The sequence below is a fragment of the Ornithorhynchus anatinus genome, chromosome 12 (genome assembly GCF_004115215.2).
Source record: "Ornithorhynchus anatinus isolate Pmale09 chromosome 12, mOrnAna1.pri.v4, whole genome shotgun sequence".
Lineage (NCBI taxonomy): Eukaryota > Metazoa > Chordata > Mammalia > Monotremata > Ornithorhynchidae > Ornithorhynchus > Ornithorhynchus anatinus.
In genome coordinates, this window is record NC_041739.1 from 18,438,422 (window position 1) to 18,463,194 (window position 24,773).

General features: G+C 42.2%; 1 protein-coding gene across 4 annotated transcripts in view; it reads left to right on the top strand.

The window, feature by feature from the left end:
- The window catches only part of ASIC5 (acid sensing ion channel subunit family member 5), a 62,929-nt gene that overhangs the window by 24,767 nt on the left and 13,389 nt on the right, over nucleotides 1–24,773 (top strand). The window contains exons 1-5 of one of the 4 annotated variants that reach the window (XM_039913713.1): nucleotides 10,769–10,851; nucleotides 13,314–13,479; nucleotides 16,520–16,826; nucleotides 19,907–20,144; nucleotides 22,496–22,621. In XM_039913713.1, the coding sequence (XP_039769647.1) occupies nucleotides 16,534–16,826; nucleotides 19,907–20,144; nucleotides 22,496–22,621 (657 nt within the window). In that variant the 5' untranslated portion in view covers nucleotides 10,769–10,851; nucleotides 13,314–13,479; nucleotides 16,520–16,533. Of the gene's footprint in view, nucleotides 1–10,653; nucleotides 10,852–13,313; nucleotides 13,480–15,935; nucleotides 16,319–16,519; nucleotides 16,827–19,906; nucleotides 20,145–22,495; nucleotides 22,622–24,773 lie in introns of those variants that run through there. The other 3 variants (XM_029076515.2, XM_039913714.1, XM_039913712.1) reach the window with 3 other exon arrangements.

The following is a 24,773-nucleotide window of genomic DNA, read 5'->3' on the forward strand; positions in this document are numbered from 1 at the left end:
CCCCCAGCACTTAGAACAGTGCCTGGCACATAGTAAGTGCCTAATGAATACTATAGTTATTTATTAAGGAGTGTTTGAAATCATTCACTCTGATATTTTTCAGGCCATTCCTACTATGTTGGCATGGCCTTTACCGTACTGATGGAAAGATGATGGAAAACATCCTCCTAGATTCCCCCAGTCCATAAGGCCTTTCCTAGGTTTAGGTTAGAAGTTTGGGGAAGCATAATCACTCCATCAGGCTACTATTCACTTCACCATGACCCATTATAGAGAATAACCTCCTTTCTGCCAAGTCAGTGATTCATTTTTAAAAAAAGTCATCTCTCAAAAAACCTAATGAAAACATAATTTTGTGCCATCAAAATATTCACATAGCTTAGAAGTAACCTCCGGAAAAAATTGCCACTCTATCTTTTTTATGTGATAACTGTGAGCAGTGAGGGATCTTTTGTAGTGTGGAGTTGTTCTGGCTCGAGAATCATTCCTGGCAAGTTCTTCATCTTTTCTAGATTCTAACTGGGGCCATGCTGGAATGCAGGAAGATACCTTTATGGTTGTCTCGGTCAGAAATCTAATCTGGCTTTTTGAGCTATGAAATCTCTTGGCATTTTCTCAGTGTGGAATACAGTGATGATTACGGAGTCTACCATTAGGAAGGTATAATAAATGAGGCTCAGTTCTGAGACTTAAGAACGTTTGTGGAGGAATTACAATATTATCAGCTTTTGCCATGCCGTTGTCACTCACTCCTCCTGGCAGTCATGTTCTTGCTGGGCATGAAGGACAGTGAGTAAGTAAGTGGGCAGGGGTGCAGCTCATTGCCAAATACATGTGAATAATAATAATAATGTTGGTATTTGTTAAGCGCTTACTATGTGCCGAGCACTGTTCTAAGCGCTGGGGTAGATACAGGGTAATCGGGTCGTCCCACGTGAGGCTCCCAGTCTTAATCCCCATTTTCCAGATGAGGTAACTGAGGCACAGAGAAGTAAAGTGACTTGCCCACAGTCACACAGCTGACAAGTGGCAGAGCCGGGATTCGAACCCATGACCTCTGACTCCCATGCCCGGGCTCTTTCCACTGAGCCACGCTGCATGTGAAGCCTTTGCCCATATTTGTGTTGGGAAACAGTATGGCCTCCTGAAAAGATCCCGGGCCTGGGAGTCAGAGGATCTGGTTCTAATAATAATAATAATTACGGTATTTGTTAAGCACTTTCTATGTGCCAGGCACTGTTCTAAGCTCTGGGGTAGATGCAAGGTCAGCAGGTTGTCCCACGTGGGGCTCACGGTCTTCATCCCCATTTGACAGATGAGGTAACTGAGACCCAGAGAAATTAAGTGGCTTGCCCAAAGTCACGAGGCAAACAAGTGGCAGAGATGGGATTAGAACTCACGTTCTCTGACTCCCCAAGTCTGTGCTCTTTCCACTAAATCATGCTGGTTCTCTAATCCTGGCTCTACTTCCCCGCTGTGTGACCTTGGGCAAATGACTTAACTTCTCTGTGTCTCAGTTCCCTCATCTACAAAATAGGCATTCAATACTTGTTCACCCTGCTACTTAGATTGAGAGTCCCATATGGGACCTGGCTAACTTGTATCTTCTCCAGTGCTTGGCACGTAGTAAGTGCTAAACAAATGCCACATTATTATTATCGTTATTAGCTAGGGACAGAACTGGAACAAGACCAAGGTCTCTTGATTCTCAGAGCAGTGTTCTACCCACTGGACAAATAGCAAGACTAATAAAGCTTTAGGAGATAAGCAACAGATATACGGAGTCAACATGGAAGAAAAATGCAGGATATTTATGAATTTCCAGCTGCAAAAGGAAAATTTGAAGACATAATCAGAGAAAAAGACCAGGAAGTTAGGCCTAAATTTAGCATATCCAAATACCAAGAAACACACACACCTAAATTTCCCTAGATTGTTAGCTCCTAAAGAGAATGGACACGTCTACTTTATTATATTCTTCCAAGTGCTTCTTACAGGGCCCTGCACACAAAAGCTCTCAAATACCGGTGATTGCTTTATAAGCACATTTCTTAAAATAATCTTACAATTTAGACTTTTCCTTAATTCTGACAGGACTACCCTAGCCACAGCCCAAATTAATGAATTTATGTACAAGCAACAGCAAGGTAGCTACTGTTTATCACAGTGAAGTTATCACTAGCTACTCATGATTTCAGCCACCTGAATCAGAAAAACTCCACTGCACAATCCTAGCACTTCCTTGGAGATGTTGTGTTAACAACTTGCCTGCTGTTGTTTAAATCCTCTTTGCCTAAATTTACTCAACTGCAAAATGGGGATTCAATACTTCCCAAGCCCTAAGTACAGTGCTCTGTACACAGTAAGTGCTCAATAAATACGATTGAATGAATGAATTCATGTTCTCCCTCCTACTGTGAGCCCCAGGTGGGACAGGGACTGTGTCGACCTGATTAACGCGAATCTACCCCTGTGCTTAGAACAGTGTTTTTGACACATAGCAAGTGTTTAATAGGTACCATGAAGAAAAAAAACAGGCTAGATGTTTTTGCAAAAACATTTAGCTTCTGAACGATCTCCTTTTTAAAAAACAAATGGGAAACAAAAACATTTGACGAGCTAACACCAACACCCCATTTCTGCCATCAAGGGCACAGGTCATGTTTAATAAACACTAAGCATTTAGTAAATAGTTGATGATGTATCCCATTTCTCACACTGAAATTGGCATTCTTACACAATTCCAAGGGCCATTCGTGGTCTACGGTTCACCTAGGGCTGTTACTTTTTCCGGTTGCCCCAGGATCAATAGCAAGAGGAGACACAACCAAAATCCAAAACCATCTCTGTGTCCACTGGTGGTGAGTCCTGTAGAATCTCTGTTGACCAAGACATGCCCTCAAGGACTGGAATTGTTACACAATTGATGTAATCTTAATTGTGATAATCCAGTTGGTTCAAATGATAGCTTTTTAGGCTAGGTATTCCACTGCCATTGTCTGAATGAAAGATTCACAAAGACACATTACCGGCGTTAAAACCCATTTTGCCCATTTTGAAGGTGGAAAATCGTCTGGCTACGATGCGGCAATAGTCCCAAACTACTCGCCCTGTTCTGCACGTCTGAGCAAGGTCGTAGAAATAATGGTCAATCAATACTTTTGTTCTTCCCAGCATGAGTAGATGGATGCGTTCCAAAAATTGTCTGTTGCGCAAAGCGTTCGAACAAACAATCTCTGATAGAACACGGGTTCTTTGAACTTTGTCAGGTGATCTGTGGAGAGATTGTCATGTTGGGTCAGGATTTACAATTATCCAAGCCAGGTGGCTCGTCCAGTTAAACATTAATGGAGTCCTTCCCCTCTTCCACCCGAAATTGTAATGTTTTCCTATCCTGCTAGCTGCCACGGGGTTATTTCAAACAGAGCCCACCTACGAGATGGGGGCCGGGGAGCTAAAATGACAAGTGGAATCCACCCACTGACTGAGCCAATGAGAGATCTTAGCCAGTCTCGACTGGAAGCTGATATTTAACTGTTTAACAGTGGTAACTCTGGGGCAAATCACGCACAAAAATCCCCTGCATTAACTAGAGCTAGAAATATAATAATAATAATATGGTATTTGTTAAGCGCTTATTGTGTGCCAGGCACTGTCCTAAGTGCTGAGGTGGATACAAGCAAATCGGGTTGGACACAGTCCCTGTTCCTTGTGGGGCTCACAGTCTGAATCCCCACTTTTACAGATGAGGGAACTGAGGCCCAGAGAAGTGAAGTCACTTGCCCAAGGTCACACAGCAGACTAGTGGCAGAGCCAGGATTAGAACCCATGACCTTCTGACTCTCAGGCTGTGCTCTATCCACCATGACATGCTGCTTCTGAATGTGGTCAATGATTAGACCAAACAATGACTTTCAGCAGCCCAAGGTCAAATCACCAGTGATTTATACCGTGTCCATTACCCTGCCCTATGCACCGTGCAGATTACGCAGAATAAAGAGCGGGCACTTTTTCCTCCCCTTCCTGCACTCACGCACGCACCAGACGTAATCACACAGTGAGGAACAATGCTCAAGGTCTTGCTCACAGCAAAATGGTGACCAATTTTTAATCCACCCATTGTTTTGCCATAGTGGGGTTGGGCTTCATCTCTGCACCTTCGTAACCACACACATAGTCGATTTGCCCCTCTAGCCCTGAAGAATGGGTTCCAACAGGAGGATCCCTTAAAAGGAACTTGCAGAAGTTGGTATCTCCTAATTTCTCTGTGTGGGAATTCTCTCTACCCTCCACTCTGTTGTCACTGACCAGTGTAGATATTTCATGTTGTAGAAATAATAATAATAATTATTATGGTACTTGTTAACCGCTTACTGTGTGCCAAGCACTGTTCTATGCACTGGAGTAGATACAAGTTAATCAGGTTGGACAGAGTCCCTTTCCCACATAGGGCTCACAGCCTTCACCCCCATTTTACAGATGAGGTAACAGACGCAGAGATGTAAAGTGATTTGACCAAGGTCACACAGCAGACAAGTGGTGGAGCCGGGATTAGAACTCAGGCCCTTCTGACTACCAGGCCCATGCTCTATCCACTAAGCCACACTGCTTTGGCACTGGTGGCTTGATTCTATGAGACATTGCCTTTACCACTTTTCCTTCCTCTTCCCAACAATTTTTCACCCTCCTAGTTTCTTTGCTTCCCCATTTCTGTTTGGCAAAGAACACTGGTGTTAACAACTACTGAATTCCATTTGCATTCCCGGAATCATACTTAATACTAATAATAATGTTGGTATTTGTTAAGCGCTTACTATGTGCAGAGCACTGTTCTAAGCGCTGGGGTAGATATAGGGTAATCAGGTTGTTCCACCTGAGGCTCACAGTCTTCACCCACATTTTACAGATGAGGTAACGGAGGCACCGAGAAGTGAAGTGACTTGCCCAAAGTCACCCAGCTGACAGGTGGCGGAGCCGGGATTAGAACCCATGACCTCTGACTCCTAAACCCAGACTCTTTCCACTGAGCCACGCTGCTTCTCGTGCCTCCTCGCGACTTCTATGCCTTCCAAGATTTGACAGTGCTTCTCTTGTAAGACCTTTTTAAACTACTACCGAATTCACCTTTTAAAGTTGAGGTCAGCGTTTCTTGCTTCAATCTTGCCGAGGAACAGTGTCCCCCAGCGGGAAGGGCACAGAAGTCAGGAGACCTCGGCTGTGCCTTCTGCCTGCTGAGAACCTTGGGCAAGTCACTAAACCTCTCTGGACCTCAGTTTCCTCGTATGTGAAATGGCGATAAGAAACCTGTTTTCCCTCCCCTTAGACTATGATCGAAATGTAGAATAGACTGTCTTCTGTGCAGGGAACATGTCTACCAACTCTCTTGTCACGTACTCTCCCAAGCACTTAGTACGGACCTCTGCACATATTTGGCAGTCAGTGGCGTGGCTCAGTGGAAAGAGCATGGGCTTGGGAGCCAGAGGTCATGGGTTCTAATGCCGGCTCCGCCACCTGTCAGCTGTGTGACTGTGGGCAAGTCACTTCACTTCTCTGTGCCTCAGTTACCTCATCTGGAAAATGGGGATGAAGACTGTGAGCCTCATGTGGGACAACCTGATTACCCTGTATCTACCCCAGCGCTTAGAACAGTGCTCGGCACATAGTAAACGCTTAACAAATACCAACATTATTATTAAAGACGATTGATGGTGTTTGGGCTAATAATCCTGCACTTACCCAGAATTTGGCAAGACGCTGGTACAGAGCAAGCGCTTAACGATGACACGGTTATTATGATCTGATGTTCAAAATGGATTCAGAGCTGTGACCAAGACGAGGACAGCGTGGGCAGGCTGAACTGTAATACTAATAATAATGTTGGTATTTGTTAAGCACTTACTATGTGCAGACCACTGTTTTTAGTGCTGGGGTAGATACAACAGGGTAACCAGCTTGTCCCACATGGGGCTCACAGCGTGGTTCAGTGGAAAGAGTGCAGACTTGGGAGTCAGAGGTCATGGGTTCTAATCCCGGCTCTGCCACTTGTCAGCTGAGTGACTTTGGGCAAGTCACTTCACTTCTCTGGGCCTCAGTTACCTCATCTGTAAAATGGGGGTGAAGACCGTGAGCCTCACATGGGACAAAGCCTCACATGGGACAACCTGATTACCCTGTATCTACCCCAGTGCTTAGAACAGTGCTCAGCACATAGTAAGCGCTTAACAAATACCAACATTATTATTATTATTATTATTGTTAACCCCCATTTTACAGATGAGGTAAATGAGGCACAGAGAAGTTAAGTGACTTGCCCGCATAATGTGGGTTTCTTTTCCATCAAAACTATGGCTCTGAAATCCTTGCACAGATGCTACAGTTAGCTTGCTCCCTCTGGTGTTTTAGAAGAAAGAAAGCATTGTTTACAGAATAAATTAGCCACGAGAACTCATCCCTTTCACTATGTTCTAGCCATAAAAAAGTAATTGAGTGTAGCAAATATTCAGATTTTTTAAAAAACCCCAAAATTCCACTATTAAAAAGCAAGCAAGATGTAACAGGAATGTTATGATCACTCAGCAGTAATCCTCCTCCAGGATGTGCTAAATGATTAGATTTCTGGTTGTATCTTTAAGCTTACTCATAATACAAATCTAGAAACAAAGGTCACACCCTTTTTGAGTTATCTGCTTTATAGGGCCCAGATTCCTTGACACATTTCTCCTTTGTGAAGAGTAGCATTCCCATCAATGCAAATGGAAGTTCTGTGCCCGGGGAAACAATAAAGGAACTGATCCTATAATCCAATTTAAATTGAAAAACAAACAACCAAATACAAACACTGAGAACGGAGCCGATTTCTAGAATTCATAATAAATGTTAGCATTGCATCATTTGTGAATGGGGACCAACTGGACCACAGCCCTAGGACATAAGGCCCATCCATCGTCAACAAACCCAACAGCTCCAATGAACCAGGACGGCTGGCCCAGCAAGCCCCGGCCAGAATTTAAGTGTTCTGGCAGTACCCTCTATCCTACCCCATCTTTCCTACCCCTTCTGATGCTACTTAAATACTGCTGCAGCTACTCTGGGCTCATCACTGTCTTCTTTCCAATTCTGCCTCTGCCTGGACAATATTGTCCCCCTCAGGGAGGAGGAACCAGGAGAGGTGTTGGGACACCGGAAATCTGAGGTCCGACACACACTCAACATCCTCGTCAGGTGTCCCAGGTGCAATGAAGAAGAAAGGGCACAAAGAAGCCTACACATCCACACTTTTTCTGCATCCACTTGCGTACTCCTGGAAATACTCTCTGTCCCTCCCCTGAGACCCTTCCTCCTTCCCCAGACCTGCTGGAAAAGTGACAGGATAGGAGGGGGATGTTGAAGCCCAAAGCCCAACGCCCCAGTAATAGCCAGCGGGTGGGTCCCCAGGTCAGAAGCATTGCATCCCATCAGTTGTGACCACTGTCACCTCGGGTCATCACAGGAATGGCTCTACAGCTGCAGCTCGCATGGCAACTCGGAGGGTCGGGTGGGGTTGGTGGCCAGAACCAGGCTCTCTGTGTCACCCCCAGGCCTGCAACAAGGAAAGAATAACTCTCTTCCCTCGCTGATCAAATTCTGGCAAAGCTGGGCCCAAGATCCAATCAGCTCCAAACCACTGAGAGAAAACAAGTTGCCTTAAACTAAAAAAATCAATGAAGAAAAATGGGACAAATTTGGACGAGATGCTTAGGTCCCGACTCCCGTCTTGCCTGTCTTAAATTGCCCTGTTCTGTCCTTCCCCACCCACACCACCCAAGTGCAAACCCTAAACCATCTTCCACATGACAAATTGAATACTCTTGTCCCCAGCTCCCACCTTTACACACAACGGCCCTAGTCCATTCATCCAGCTTCACAAGCACCACGTGAATTCTGTCCTAATTATGTCACCTACGGAGCCAGCTTCCCTTCCAGAATGTGGAGAGATGTTGGGTAAACCTGGCACGTAGTAAGCGCTTAACAAATACCATAATTATTATTATATAGTGGGACACATCCTACCTCACCTCATTACTCTCCTCCTCCAACCCAGGGCGTACACTACGTTCCTCTGGTGCTTTCTCACTGTACTTCGATCTCGTCTGTCTCGCTGCCCTCAGCTTACCTCTGGCCCGGAATGCCTTCTCTCCTCATATCAGACAGATAATTGCTGTCCCACACTTCAAAGCCTTATTGAAGGCACATCTCCTCCAGGAAGCCTTCCCTGACTGAGCCGCCTTCTCCTCTTCTCCCATTCCCTTTCTCGCCCTTCATAATTGCTTCTTCATTCATCCTCTCTGCCTTCCCCATGGCGCATAGGTATACACCTGAAGATATATCTGGAATTTATTGATTCATTCATTCATTCAATGGTATTTATTGAATGTGCAGAGCACTGTACTAAGCACTTGGAATGTACAATTCGGCAACAGAGACAATCCCTGATTTATCTATTTATTCATATTAATGTCTATCTGCCCCTCTAGGCTGTGAGCTCCTTGTGGACAGAGAATGTGTTTGATGTTATACTGTACTCTCCCAAGCGCTTAGTCCAGCGCTTTGCACACAGTAAGCGCTCAATAAATCCAATTAACAATAATATTAATTTGAGGCCTATTGGTCCACAGGGGACTTGGGTTTTGAAGACCTACTTGGTGCTGAATCATTTATTCAATCTTATTTATTGAGCGCTTACTGGGTTCAGAGCACTGTACTAAGCGCTTGGAAAGTACAAATCGGCAACAAATAGAGTCCATCCCTTCCCAACGGGCTCACAATAATAACAATGACGGTATCTGTTAAGCGCTTACTGTGTGCCAAGCACTGTAGAAGGAGATTGTAGTGACTCCTTCTCTGGGTAAAATTCCTGAAGCCAGCACGGACAATTTTTCCATCTCGACTGAGCCCTACCTGGAAGCAGTTGGGAGAGGGAGGATTCCCAGGAGCTGGAATTCTGGGCGGAGTATTTATTCTATGATTTCCTGATAGAATAAATGGCTTTTCCCTTGCATTCATTCCTCCTCAACGCCAGCAGATGGCTGTGTTCACAACTCTTTTTTTCATCGTTCTCAATTCCTCAAAGCCATCCGTGCTAAAATGGAAATACCTCGGCAGGTTTAGTTGATCAAGTCCTTTAGTGCAGATTTTCTTGATATTATATTCTCTGATGTGTTATTTTTTTCCCCCCAATTTAAAACAACCTACCTGTTTCCAGGAAAATGACCCATTAACATCTACAAGGTGACTGTTGCTAAAATCTTGTCGGCCCAACATGGATTCAACTTGATTGCAAATACTTTTTAATGGAATATTGGATGCATTATTTACTTTTCTTCTTGTTTTGTTTTTTTTTTTTAGACTAACAATCCTACATCTGACAAAATAAACTACTAGGATAGTCCCTTCTAGCTCTAACCTGCCCTAAAGGAAAGCAACTTCCCCCAGGGGCAGATTTGTCATTTTGCTGTTCATAGGAATTTAGCTTAGTGCCACCTCTGAGTTTTTAAAATATATTTGAAATAATTATAAAAGTACATTTATTATATTTTGATGAGGCATTTAGAATGGTGTAGGAGAAAGAATACAGGAGTGGGAGACAGGAAACCTGCCTTCTGTTTCTTGCCGTGCACCTGCCCTCCTGGATAACCTTGAACAATTTACGTAGATTCTCTTGGCCTCATTTTCCTCATCTGTAAAATGGACATAATCCCACCTCCCCCTATTTACATCGAGATTGTGAGGATAAATCGAGATAACTGATGAGATACTGCTTTTAAAAAAGGGGCAGGGATTGTTAGTTTATTGCTATACTGTACTTTCCCAAGTGCTTAGTACAGTTTCCTGCACACAATAAGCACTTAATAAATATGACTGAATGAATGAATGACAGTAATATAACAGAGATGGGGCATTAATTATTCTTACAATGATAAAGTTATTGTGAAATTTACCCAGCACACTTCATTTTCTCTTCAGCAGAGAAAGCGATGATATGGTAGGACATTAATAATGCTGTGACAACTTTTTAACTTTTACTAGGTTTCTATACTGAGCTTCACTTAACCATGTTTGTCCATCACCCGTTTTTAAAAACATATAAATGATCACATTCTCTGGCATCCAGAATTGCAGTGCTCCTGAGGAGGGCTCTCTTCTAAACTGTCAAAGTCATAAAAGTAAATTCCAACACATTGGTCACTGTCGCAGATGGATCAAATTTTTCAATTAAAATTATCTGAGCACCTTGTATTATTACTGAAATCCCATTGAAAATGTGATTTTGTCACAGATAATCTCCCCATATTTGCAGTTTTGCCTATGGGGCTGACTGGGAAATTGCTTCCCAAGCCCTAGTCTGTCTGCCCAAAATACTGAATTGCACTTCATTGGAATTTCTAAACAATATCATCAACAATTCAGAGCCACTGGTTAGCCCAACGAATGGATCTCTAGCCTGGATTGGGAAATTATGATTTTGGCACATTTCTATGATGTAAAGGAGAATGCACATTTAAAAACTGAATCATCAAGCTCAAGTTTGATGATCAATAAATTTCTTTTCCTGCATAATGGTGCTGTCCTATTATTATGACCCACAACTCACCTAGCCATAATTTTCTACTTTAGCTCCCGGAACATGTGATTTAAAATGGCAAAGCATAGCAACCCAAGCATTTAAATGGCCCCGGGATAAGCAGTCACCACCCCTCTTTTCTATAAAAGCCACAAACAAGCCATGATCAACAATGAAAAGTGACATCTTGCTCCTTCTTGCTGATACCCTAATGGAGCAGTTTGAGAAATCAAAAGTGTATGCTGAAAAAGGTAGGTAAAAATATGATATTGTAGCAAGATATTCATAAGCCAATCTGATTTCAGCATCTTAGTAATCACTAAGATTTGGAAATTTGATTCAGTAGTCTTTTGGGTACAGATAATAGTTCATTTTTGTTCTTTAGAGGTATTTCATATGTGGGAGTCACAAAATGAAATAGTTAAGGATGTCTTAGAAAGTATTATCATGTAACCTTACAAGATGTCCATTTTGTCTGGGTAGTGTTAGGTAGATGTTGAATGTTTTCTAAATGTTTTACAACCTTTCAATTTTCCACAAAATGGTCAGGATTCAGTAGTAAGGCACCTGGCCCATTAAGTAGGGGGGAACAGTCAGGAAGATCCCAGATCTTTGATTTTTCATCCTCACCTATTATTCATTAAATAATTATCTAAATTAAATGAACTAAATGTGACCTATGTCAACCCACCCCCAAATCCCTTGGTACTAGTGGGAAAGATCTACATGAAAACAATAATTAAAAGCACCATATTGAAGGAAGAGAAAATCATCCCTGGAGATGATGGATTTAGATTAAAAATGGGAAATTGTAGTTTGAAAAATACAACTGATAAAGCCCAGTACAAAAGGCGCAGTCCATTCTAGTTCCATAACTCATGTCTGGGATCTGGTAAACTTTAGTTTGACCAAAGGAGATACCTTCTAGAAAGGACAAGAACCACTCAAAGATTGTGAATTATTTCAAAATGAGTTGTTGATTAGCATTTTAGAGACATTTTTGGGTCACATCACAAAATGGTTAAGATAGTATCAATTGCTAGGATGGTTCATTACTTCCTTTTCATTCATTTGGATTAATCCCCAAATTGTTTTGCTAGTAGGAACTGAGCCTAAAATGGGTAAATTCTGTTTTCAAGTCAAAAATAATTATAAAAACCCTTTGAAATACTCAGGAAAGAGGGGATTTATGGATATGTTTTCATTATTTTCATATTCCTATAACACCAATATTTTTCACCATTCAAGATTAGATCTTTTCTCATGTGCTGTTTTATTTATCTGAATAACTCAGCTGTTAAAGTAGTTTGAGGTAATGAGGTTTGAGGTGAGAAGCAGCGTGGCTCAGTGGAAAGAGCACGGGCTTTGGAGTCAGAGGTCATGAGTTCGAATCCCAGCTCTGCCACTGGTCAGCTGTGTGACTGTGGGCAAGTCACTTCACTTCTCGGTGCCTCAGTTCCCTCATCTGTAAAATGGGGATGAAGACTGTGAGCCCCACGTGGGACGACCTGATTCCCCTGTGTCTACCCCAGCGCTTAGAACAGTGCTCTGCATATAGTAAGCGCTTAACAAATACCAACATTATAAGCTCTGAGAATTAATGAATGCTCTCCCAGGTACTTAGTACAGTGCTTTGTACACAGTAAGCGCTCAATAAATACAATTGAATGAATAAATGAATTGCTTGTCCCTTGGACATGCATTCATTCACTAACATAGGATGATAATAATAATATTTGTTAAGCACTTACCCTGTGCCAAGCACTGTTATTAATTTTATTATTATTATGGTATTTGTTAAGCAGTTACTATGTGCCAAGCACTATTCTAAGCTCTGAGGTAGATACAAGGTAATCAGGTTGCCCCACGTGGTGGTCACAGTCTTAATCCCCATTTTACAGATGAGGGAACTGAGGCACAGAGAAGGTAAGTGACTTGTCTAAGGTCATGAAGCAGACAAGTGACGGGGTAAGGATTAGAACCCACATCCTCTGATTCCCAAGCCTGTGCTCTTTCCACTAAGCCACGCTTCCCTTTCACTAAGCCATGCAGCTTCTCAAGAAGAAGAGGGCCTTGATGTTACAGAGCACTTCAATTTCCAAATTACTCGCACCTCAGATCATTTCTGTCCTGCAAACAACCCAGTGAAGTCGGAAAAGGCTGATTTTATTATTCCCATTTGCAGGGAGGAAAAACAAGGTTCAGTGACTACCCCAAAAGTCACACAGCAGGCGAGTGTGCAGATCCAGACTTTTACTGTACCATGCCAATCAGAGACCTCAAGTCCTGAGAGATTTAGCCGTTTTACAACATTTTTTTTCAGGCCATTGTGGGGACCACTTTCAGAAACAATTTTACCTGCCAAGTATACTTGGCTCTGCCTCTGTCTGTCACTCCCTCCCGCCAAGCCATCTTTGCCACCTGATGATCCGGTTTGCATCTGACTTGATGGTCAGATATTTTACCCCAGGGTTTGGCACATAGTAAGCACCTAAATACCACGATTTACAATCATCACCCAATTACTGCTAGCAGAAAATTGAGGTGAGAAGCCTGGCCCACCTGCTAGTAGCAAATAGACTCAGATTTCCCCCTCAAGCACTGGTTGCCTGAGAAACCAAAGAAGAAATGCATAGGAAATCAGCAGGGAATTGTTTGAACCCCATTCCTCAATTTCCATTAGACCCACTCTGATTTTTCTCTTTTCTTGTAGTGAATTTGAAGGTACTCGGGACCAGCCTTAGGGAGGTACAAGAACTCATCTTCTCCCAAAGGGAATTTGTTTGTACCCTCCTTTTGGAAATGCTGCTCGAGAATTCCCATTTAATCATGCGATCATTTAGACTATAAAGACCAAGAACTTGCCAGAGTACAGACAGGTGATACTGTCAGTATTTATAATGGGAAATTACCTTTGACCTTAAAATTAGATATTGAAGAACACCGAGAAGCAGCACGGGCTGCTGGATAGAACACAGGCCTGGGAGTCACAGGACCAACGATTGAATGAATCGTATTTATTGAGCACTTACTGTGTGCAAAGCACCGTACTAATAATAATAATAATGTTGGTATTTATTAAGTGCTTACTATGTGCAGAGCACTGTTCTAAGCGCTGGGGTAGATACAGGGTAATCAGGTTGTCCCACGTGAGGCTCTCAGTTAATCCCCATTTTACAGAGGAGGTAACTGAGGCACAGAGAAGTTAAGTGACTTGCCCACAGTCACACAGCTGACAATTGGCAGAGCCGGGAGTCTAACTCATGACCTCTGACTCCGATGCCCAGGCTCTTTCCACTGAGCCACGCTGCTTCCCTACTAAGCACTTGGGAGAGTACAACAACAAACAGACACGTTCCCCGCCCACAGCGAGCTCACAGTCTAGAAAGACTTTCGACAGCTGTGTGATCCTAGGCTAGTGACTTAACTTCTTTGTGCCTCATTTGATTTATCTGTAAAATGCAGATTACAAATGCAGATTTGTTCCTGTTCTTCCTTCCTCTTAGACTGTGAGCCACATTCATTCATTCATTCAATAGTATTTATTGAGCTCTTACTATGTGCAGAGCACTGTACTAAGCGCTTGGAATGTATAATTGGGCAACCCATAGAGACAATCCTTGCCCAATGATGGGCTTGCAGTCTAAATGGGGGAGACAGACGGCAGAGCAAAACAGAACAAAACAAAACATCATCAAGATAAATAGAATCAAGGAGATATACACCTTATTAACAAAATAAATAGGGTCATACATAATATAAACAAATGAGCATAGTGCTGAGGGGAGGGAAAGGGGGAAGAGCAGAGGGTGGGGGGCGGGGAGGAAAGGGAGAGCAGAGGGAAAGCGGGGAGCTGCAGGGACTATGTCCAATCTGCTTACATTTCATGAATCGCGATGCTCTGCACATAGTAAGAACTTGACAGTTACAATTATCATTAGTGTGACTGAAAACTGGGTTACGCTTTCTTTTTTAAGCCTCTATGCCCCGTTCACAACGCACAGGTGAGTTGCCCTCTGGAAGTTGAGGACATAGTCTTGCAAACACTTGTCCCCAGGATAGCTCAATATCTTCAGAAAATCTGTTGTTGTTTTTTTAATAACAGAAGTGCTAGTGAAACAAAAGCAGATTTTTAAAAAATCTCCAAAAGGTGCTGGCGGATCTGGAAGCTATATGAAGTCTAAGGGAGCATGGCCTAGAAATTAAGGGGGCTAATAGATTTGTTATAACAGATAATTCATTCCAGCCTAATAAAAGAATGATAATGATTCTTCACCTGACTGTCATGTCTCAGAGGAGCAACAGAATGCCAGGGGGAGAGATATGCCCAGACCAGGAAAAGACTCTTACTGGCAGGAAGATAAAATGGGTGTGGGGCCATTCCATAATTGCCTAGGTAGGACCTGTGCCACGCATCTCTGATGATGAGGAGGTGATAGAACTCAAACAATCTCAGGGAAGGGAGAGCCTTAAGAGAATAAACACCTGAGAAAGAGGAGATGGGAGGGAGTGGGGGTGTTAAGGAGTCCCTGGGTACACTGACAGATAGGCAGAGCTCCTCACTCCAGCCTCCAGGATCAACACTGTGAAATCATCTTCCTCCCTTCCTCCTGAATAGATATCAACATTCTGGGAGCATTCAGTAAGAAGAAAATAAATCAGTGGTATTTATTGAATGTTTATTGTGTGCAGACCACTGTACTAAGAACTTGAAGAAAGCCTGATAATCCTTATTCTACCTCCCTCTTAGACCCTGAGCCCCATGTAGGACAGGGATTGCACCTGACCTGACTATCTTGTATCTATCCCAGCACTTAGCACAGTGACCACTTAATAATAATAACAACAATAATGATAATAATAGTCTATTAAGTAGTTACTATGTGTCAAGAACTGTTCTAAGCATTGGGGTGGATACAGGTTAATCAAGTTAACATAGCCCCTGTCCCACAAGGGACTCGCAGTTTAAGTAGGAGGGAGAACAGGCATTTAATCCCTATTTTACACATGAGGAAACTGAGGCACAGAGAAATTAAGTGACTTGCCCAAGTTTACACAGCAGGAAAGTTAAAGAACCAAAATTAGAATCCGGGTCCTCTGACCCCCAGGCCCGTGCTGGAGAAGCATCGTGGCTTAGTGGGAAGAGCACAGGCTTGGGAGTCAATGGTCGAGGTTCTAATCCCCGCTCCTCCACTTAGCTGTGTGATTTAGGGCAACTCACTTAACCTCTCTTTGCCTCAGTTCCCTCATCTGTAAAATGGGGATTAAGACTGTGAGTCCCACGTGGGACAACCTGATTACCTCGTATCCACCCTAGCGCTTAGAACAGTGTTTGACACATAGTAAGAGCTTAAATACCACAATTATTATTATTTTTTTCCATTAAGGCACACTGCGCCTTCATTATCTTAAAGGGAGGGAAACTGAGTCTTGGCTCCACAACATCACTGGGCAGGAAGTCAATCCAAGAGTTAGTCACTGCTCTATTACCAGATTAGCTTTCAGATCATTTGCAAAAGTAATGAAGTTTGTGAAAATGTGAGGACTCCCAAATTATATTTTTGGCCCTTTTCAGTTGCAAATGTCATTCCCTATACTAGATGTCACCCCTTCCTTCTCCTCTCCACAGCATTAAGTTGAAAAAATGTCCTCCCTCCCACTCTCCTCGGTCACTGAGTGACACCTGGTGACCCCAGAGAAGAGGTCTCCGCTCTCCAGGTGATAAAATGTTCTGATCCCCCTGATTTGAGATGATTTACATTTTGATCCCAAAAAATTATCTCAAACTTTTATCAGACCAAGCTTTCATTTTTCCCCCCGGCTCTTGGGTGTAAAATGTATTTGGAATTGGGGGGATATTTTTACATCGTTACCTGTATTGATCACTTTGGGGTTTGCTTGTTTTAATAAAACTTGAAGGATTTCTGAAAAAGATGCAGCTTTACCTTTCAAAGAAACCACTGCCGTCTCCGACAGACAGGAAGAAATTTGATCATGACTTTGTCGTGTCCACCTCATTCCACGGGATCCACAACATTGTCCGAACCAAAAGCAAAGTTCGGAGGGTGATTTGGCTGTCCGTGGTGCTGGGCTCGGTCATTTTCGTCTCCTGGCAGATCTACAGAAGCATCATCAACTATTTGAACTGGCCCACCACCACATCCATAGAGGTTCAGTTTGTGGAAAATATCGAGTTCCCTGCTGTGACATTCTGTAACTTGAACAGGTAAAGTCCCTTTCTCTGAATTTTGTGACTGAAATTTCTCTCTAGGATACCAGACACAAGGAAGTGTTGAATGATGTGTTTTAAAAAATATCACCGTGTAAGTCTCCTCTTTGATTTTTAACTCCCCCAGTCCATTTTCAGGTTAGTGGGTTCTCACAATCTGCTTGGAGAGTTGATGGTAACTGTGATAACTGTGAAATACTTAATGCCATTGATTGATTGACTAGACTAATAATAGTTGGAATGGTATTTATTGAGTGTCCACTGAGGTCAGTACACTCTAGTAAGTGCTGGGAGTAGCACAACAGAAGTTCAAGGCATTTTCCCCGTCCATAGAACTTATACTCTCATTTTTATTTATATTGCAGCCTTCGCAAAGCCACAAAAATGAATATAACTTTTTTTTCCCAGTGGTGTAGAGTCTATTAAACTCAGGATTCACTTTAAAGCAAATTATTTTCAGTTTTAGTTATTTTATTTTAAAGAAAAAAATGAGATAAGGGAATAGCACCTGGAGGAAAGATAAATACTTCAATTAAATTTCACTACAAATCTATGGGAGCATGAAATGTGTTTTAGGTTTAAAAATAATGGTAGTAATACTTAAGAATAATAATCAGATCCCAACAGGCATTTTGAAAGAAAAATGAAATAATTCTCATGTGATTCCCATTTTGGGGATTTTTTCCCTTAGTTAAAATTGATGAGTTAATCAGTTAAAATATATAAAATTATGCATTTTCAATGAACCCTGGAGTTTGTCAAAGGACAAAATACATTCTCTCCTTTCAGGAAACATGTGAATAAATATCCAGATGAGAATATTTTGAATATGCTATTCTTAGAGGTAAAGAGAAGTATTTTAATGGAAAAGCTGGAGAGAAAAATCCTTCAATGAAAGAAATTACACATTTCCATCTCTGGTATTAAAATGTCTCACAGGATGATCAGCCTTCCTCTTGTCTAAATTAAAATTGCTTCTGTAGAACTGTATTAGCAACCACCACCACTGAGAATAGGAGTATCGGGATCCTAGTGCAGCATGGCCTAGTGGATAGAGTATACAGCCCTGGCAGTCAGAATGACCCGGGTACTAATTCCAGCTCCGCCACATGTCTGCTGTGTGACATTGGGAAAGCTATTTTACTTCTCTGTGCCTCAGTTCCCTCATCTGTCAAATGAGGATTAAGACTGAGAGTCCTATGTGGGACAAGGGACTGTGTCGGACACCATTATCTTCTATGTATTCCAGCACTTAGCACAGTGCCTGGCACATAGTATGTGATTAATAAATACCATAATTACTATTATTAGTGAGGACCTGGGGCCGCTGGATGGGGAGATGGGGAGTGGCCTATCTCCCTGGTTGACTTTCTTTTCTTGGCCAACCTTGACCTCTGACTATATACCAGGTACTATGCTAAACGCTGGGGTAGAATCAAGCTAATGAGGTTGGGCACAATTCACATCCCACACAGAGCTCACAGGCTCAATCCCCATTTTACAGGTGAGGTAAGTGAGAAACAGAGAAGTTAAGTGATTTGCCCCAGGTCACACAGCAGACAAGTGGCAGAGCTCAACTCCCAGGCCCAATTTTTACCCACTAGGCCATGCTGCACTTTATTAAGCACTTTAGATACAAGATAATCATTTCAGAAACACTCTCTATCCCATATTGGGCTCACAGTCTAAGAGGGAGGGAGAACATATATTATCCCATTTTACAAATGAGGAAACTGAGAAACAGAGAAGTTAAGTGACTTGCCCAGGTCACACAGCAGGCAAGTGATGGAGCCAGGATTAGAATCCAGGTGCTCTGACTCATCTCTCCCCACATTGGGTGCTCTCTCACTAGTCTCCCTCCCTCTAGGCTACCACTGCAGTATTCTGCCACATTTCCTAGTAAGTGGTTGCTGAGGAGAGAAGCAGAGGGGCAATTTCACTGATCTGCCAACTCTCAGCTCCAATTCTCCATTCCACACTGCTGCCCCAGGAACAAGAGTCGAAAATGAGTCCCAAAGTACCTCTATCTCAGCCACTCCTGTAAGCCAATGCTCACAATTGACAATTCTGTCCTATTCCCCAGCCATGGAGCTGTGCCTAAGTTTTTTTTTTTCTTTTAATGGAACCTTTATGCGCTTGCTTTATGCCAGACACTGTTCTAAGCTCCTGGTTGGGGTAGATAATAATTCTGGTATTTATTAAGCGCTCACTATGTACAGAGCACTGTTCTAAGCACTGAGGTAGATACAGGGTAATCAAGTTGTCTCACGTGAGGCTCACAGTTAATCCCCATTTTACAGATGAGGGAATTTAGGCCCAGAGAAGTTAAGTGACTTGCCCACAGGTGCAAGGTAATCAGGTTTGATACAGTCCCTAGGGCTCGCAATCTTAATCCTCATTTTCCAGATGAGGTTGCCGACAAAGAAGAGTTAAGTGACTTGCCCACGGTCACACAGCAGACATGTGGTGGAGCCGGGATTAGAATCCAGGTCCTTCTGACTCTCAAACCTGTGCTCTAGCCAACAGGCCACGCTGCTTCCGAAGGGGAAACCAACACAGCAGACTTTTGATTGGGGGGCACCTTACATGTAATATATGCTCTTGAAAGGAACTCATTGATAGAAACTAGTCATGCCCAACAGTTTTCCACTCCTATCCTACTGTCCTTCAGTGGAAGCAAAAAGTGCAAACAGCAGCAAAGCAATGTATGACACCGAGATTCTGTGCCTTCTGGAGGTGGAAGGAGAGAGTTAAAGGGTGTATTACAGGATGGTGGTTAGATGTGGAAATCCAGCCATGGAGAGATTGGGTGATTTACCCATTTACCTTGTGAAAACGACTTGAACATAATTTACTAGTGGCCGGGATTAGAATATCAGTAAAGAAAGGGATGAAATAGGGTTTTTTTAGTCAAGAAGAGAAAAGGAAATTCTTGATAATTTTCCCTGGAATTTTAAACACAACGTGCCTCCAGATACACGTATTGTAGCTACAAACTACATCGTGGTAAAAATTGACTTTAAGAAATAACAAGAAACAGAATTCTAAAAGTCTCATATTCTATTTTGATTCTCTAGGTTCCAAACCCCTGCAGTTGCCAACCTCAGTATCATCTTTTTCATATGGAATGTGGTATCCAAAGTTCTTCGTCTTTTTGAAGTTGACCAAAACGCTACATTTTCTAAAGAGATTGACAATTTCCTTAAGGGTAATCAAGATTTCAGCATCAAAGAGTTCATCAAAAGTAAAGGATTTTATCTCAACAAGAGCACTTTGCTAGAATGTGACTTTTTTGGCAGGCCCTGTTCCCCTGAGGTAACATTTTTACTTTTATCCAAAGACTACTAGTATAACTCAGCTGCATTAGGAGTTCACAAAATAGGGATTCCCAGAAATTCACATAGTTCAATCTTCCAAGGGAGCCTGGAGGAGTGAAAACTGCTGAGATTAATTTTGCTTCTCCTGTTCAGATCAAGGATAAGCTTGAGACGAGTGCTCCCATGAAAGGAAAGCATTCACCCGCAGTGGATGAATTTGCCTTTCTCTGAGCTTAAGTGAAAGAATTTCTAAAAAAGGAGTTCATACAGCCAGAAAAGGTTATTTTCCTTGCCTTCACTGACAACTGGCTAACATGATCGTGGGACTGTGATTTCAGCCAGAATGCGAACTGAGCTAACTGCTGATCAAAGCGAGTCAGACTCACCCAAGAGTCACCTCGCGGACCAAGCACTTTAGGGGGAGTCCCTGACCAAGATGAGTTAACTGCATTCTGAATCGTCCTACGTTAGTCACACCCAAGGCTCTGGGGATGATTGCTGCTTGATTTCCCAACACAGTCCTCTAATTGCCTATGCAAAAGTGTCACTGGAAACGTGGGCATAAAAGTAAAACAAGTTCCAAGTTAACCAACAGCTTCTTGACCACAAAGGACAAGTGTATGCCCCTCTTCTGTCCATTGCAAAAATAACGTAGAGATTCTAGGTTGCAGTGGGGCCAGTGCTAATTAAAGATACAGCTAATATCATCTTTTGACCCGCATTATTTTCTTACCCATATGGACGCTTAGTCTCTGAAGGTGAAACGAGAAATAGAACAATCACATTTGTCCAGTCATATTAGATTTAATATAATATGTATTCTTCCTTCTCTCACTGATCCCACCTAAAAAGGGATCTAACCTTATCTTACAGTTCATTTTTCCTATCAACAAATACCATCTTCAATCAGCAACCAGCTCATTTCCAACCCTGGAATCCAAATGCGTATATCAACTATTTGAATTATTTGATCTGAAACCTGCCTCTTCCCCACACTTAGTGAAAACTTGCACTTAATGCCTGCAAGACACCTGGTGGAATTTAGAGTGCAGAGTCATAATATTATTAATGATAGTATTTACAGCACTTAACTATATCCTAAACACAACACTAAGCTCTGGAGCAGACACAGAATAATCAGGCTAAATACAGTCTTTTTCCCACAAGGGGCTCTCTGTCATCTTTTATAGTCAATTATCATACCTGAGTTTCAGTGACTGTCCCCCAAGCCACCATAAAAGTAGAATCTTGATTTAATTCTCACTGACCTTACCATCCAATTATGTCCAAACCATTAAGCCCATCTTTCTCAACCTTCTTTTTCTGTCTCCTAGCCTGAATCTGAATTGAAAAGCATCATGGTCTAGTGGAAAGAAACCGGGCCTGGGAATCAGAGGACCTAGTTTCTAATCCTGGTTCCACCACTTGTTTTCTGTGTGACCTTGGGCAAGTCACTTACCTTCTCTGTACCATAGTTACCTCATCTATAAAATGGAGATTAAGACTGTGAGCCCCATTTGGTACAGGATTTGTGTCCAACCTGATTATCTTGTCTATCTACCCCAGTGCTTAGTACAGTGCCTAGCGCATAGTAAGCTCTTAACAAAAAACGCTTAAAAAATTCCTTTAAGGATTCAGATTTTCAGAGAACACATTTAGTATAATTGGTAGACTGGCAGAAAGACTATTAAAGAAGTACGGTCCTTAAAAGAGGGAATTGGTGACACTATATAAGTTGTGAAAACTGAAATTCTCAGTTGTTAGACAAGGGTAAAAACTACCACCTTTAGACAATTAAGATTTGATAAATGTTGAATAATATCCTTGCCTGAAAATATGCTCTTTAAAGTCTGGAAATATATTTTGGAGCAGGGTCAAAATCACACATAAGCATATAGCAAGGAAGTTGGGAGGTTTCTTGATCCAGTCTAAAAATTAGAGCTTCCATTCAGAATCTGCAGACTCCAGCCAAATTCCATTAGTCTCAACTATATCATGGGAGATCATTCTTTCATTTTCTTTATATAAAATTAAATATTTAGATTTTGAAATGTATTGCATCATTTAAAACATTTCCCTATTACCACAATTTTTCAAAGCCATTCAAAGAAAACCATGGTTTTATCACATACTAATTCATCAGTCAAATAGGATCAGGCATATGAGACACTGAAAGCGTATTTCACCAAGCCTAAAATATGACTCTAGATCATTAGATATTTCATTCTCCTGAATGTCTTGGATAATCATTTGGAGGTAGCTTAGGGGTCCGCTCTTTTCACACATTTGGAGGTTTAAGATTTGCAGGTGATCATGATGGTTATTTAATTTTTGTTTTTCATGTTGGAGGATTTTGAACATGTCTTCACGGAATTTGGAAATTGTTTTACTTTTAATCATGACAACAATGTAACAGCAAGGAGAAAAGTGAGCGTCTCTGGAAGAGGCTTAAGTTTGCTTTTTGATGTCAATCAGGTACACAAATTACCATAAATATTTCCATTTAACCTGGGAGATGGGGGGCGGGGGGGAGATCGTCCAGCTCCTGAATTGCAGCTAACATCTTTGGGGATTGGATAGAGGTCTTTAGGGATGGATTTAGGTCTTTAACTGGGGAAATGAAATCTTGGCTTATGTGTCATAGAGGGATCAGGTATCTTTTGAATATCATTAAATGCTCAAACAACCATTTATTTTAGTAGAATAAGCATTCACGTTTCACCCAGTGACTGGAAAAAAGAGAGAAGAGATTTTAGGAGGTCTGGGAAGGGAACAGGCTTCAGAGAGCTACAGACCCTAAAGCCACCATTTTGGGTCTTCTCAGACTTGACTGAAGACTCTATGGTCTTATAGGAGGCCCAAGATGAGAAAGGCTTGGAGATCAGCTGAAAAATCTGGAGGGGAATTTGTCTCCATGAAATCGATACCTGTGCTTTAGACTAACTTTTATTTCTTAGGACTGGGCATTTTTTACATTGGCAGTAAGTGGGGTACACTGAAGGGCCTAATTCTCTAGTCTAAAACCTACAGGAATATGGCTTTAGCAGTAGAGTCTAATGAAACCCTGTCTATAAAAGACTGAGAAAGGATATTTTGGATAGAAAAGATTCAAAATAAACACTTCCCTAGTACATTCTGTTCAGAAATTAGTTATTTTCTGGCTAGAAGAAAGATGAGACGCCTTAACAGCAGTGAGGAACATTGGAACACTGGGAATGTGTTAAACTCTTCCCTCCAGTACCTAAAATGCTTGCTCTTTTTGTTTACCAGTGAGTAAAGAACGGTAATTTAAAAAACATTAACCCTAATGCCTGGTGCTTACCCAGAAAGGTTATGGAATATAGAAACTTTAAGACAAGAACAAAATACCATTTTGTTCTATGTTAGCCAGGAAGTGTTATTCAGACAGGAAACAACGCATCTGGGCTTCTCTCTGATTTTCTAAATAGCAACAACCACCTCCTTGCTTTTGTGGTCAGTGTCTATGCTGGGTGGTGGCTGAATAGATTTTCCCTGGCTGCCTCTCCTTTCCCTTGCACCCTCTTTGAAGTTGCTCAATGTCACTTCCTTCCCTTCCTGAGCGTCTACACTTACTGAACTCTTCTAGAATGTGAGGCAGGAGGAACATTAGGGGGATAAGATGTTTCTGGGGGAGGGGGGCGGTTCCTAACAGTATCCCAGCTTTCAGAAGGGAATATCAATCAGGAAAGCAGACAAGGGGTCTTACACTTTAGATGTTAAAAAAGAATATTAAAAAAACCCTCGTTAAGTAATAATATTCTCTAACAAAAGAAAAAGAGCAGAATAAGGAATCATCAGTTTGTACAGTTGGAATCACTGTTTATGGGTGTAGTCTGGAATTTCCTGTTTCTGTTACTGGCTTAAAATACTTCCCTCTGTTAATAAGGGGTAATTGAATAGGCCAACCAAGACACAAGGTAGATAATTGCATCCACTCCACTGAGGGATTGATTATAACATTGATAACCATATTATCAAGAGGGACTAGTTTGACACCAGGGTCAGCAGCCATAGCTTTTATGTTATCCTTATCAATTTATTTCCAGGTCAGTCAATCCATCAGTAGTGTTCACTGAGCCCATGTTTGCAGACCATCTAGTGTGTCAGAGTAAGTCACACAGACCCTACTCCACTGGAGATTGCAGTCTTACAGAAAGAAGGAATGGTGGGGGTGGGCGTGAAGAGTAGAGAGAACTGTGCAGAACGGTGCCTTAGAAAAATGATCCAGGAGGTAAGAGTGTGTGGCTTAGAGGCTGAAGAGGGTGGGAACTGGGGGACCAGTGAGGAAGTTGATCAGTAGTCTACCTGGGCTAGGATGAGCAGCTGGACCAGCGTGTTGGCTGTTTTGATCAAGAGGAAGGGCCTGATCTGGGAAATATTTTGCTATACAAGCCCCCCGGATCCCACTTTAAAAGGAGATCAGTGCCCTCCTCTAGACTATAAGCTCACTGATGGCAGGGAATATGTCTGTTATATCGTTTTATTGCACTTTTCCAAAAGCTTAGTACAGTCCTCTGTACACAGTAAGCACTCAAGAAATACGACTGACTGACTGACAGGGATAATGGGAAGGGCATGGGGTTAAGTAGGAGACTTACCCGCTGGG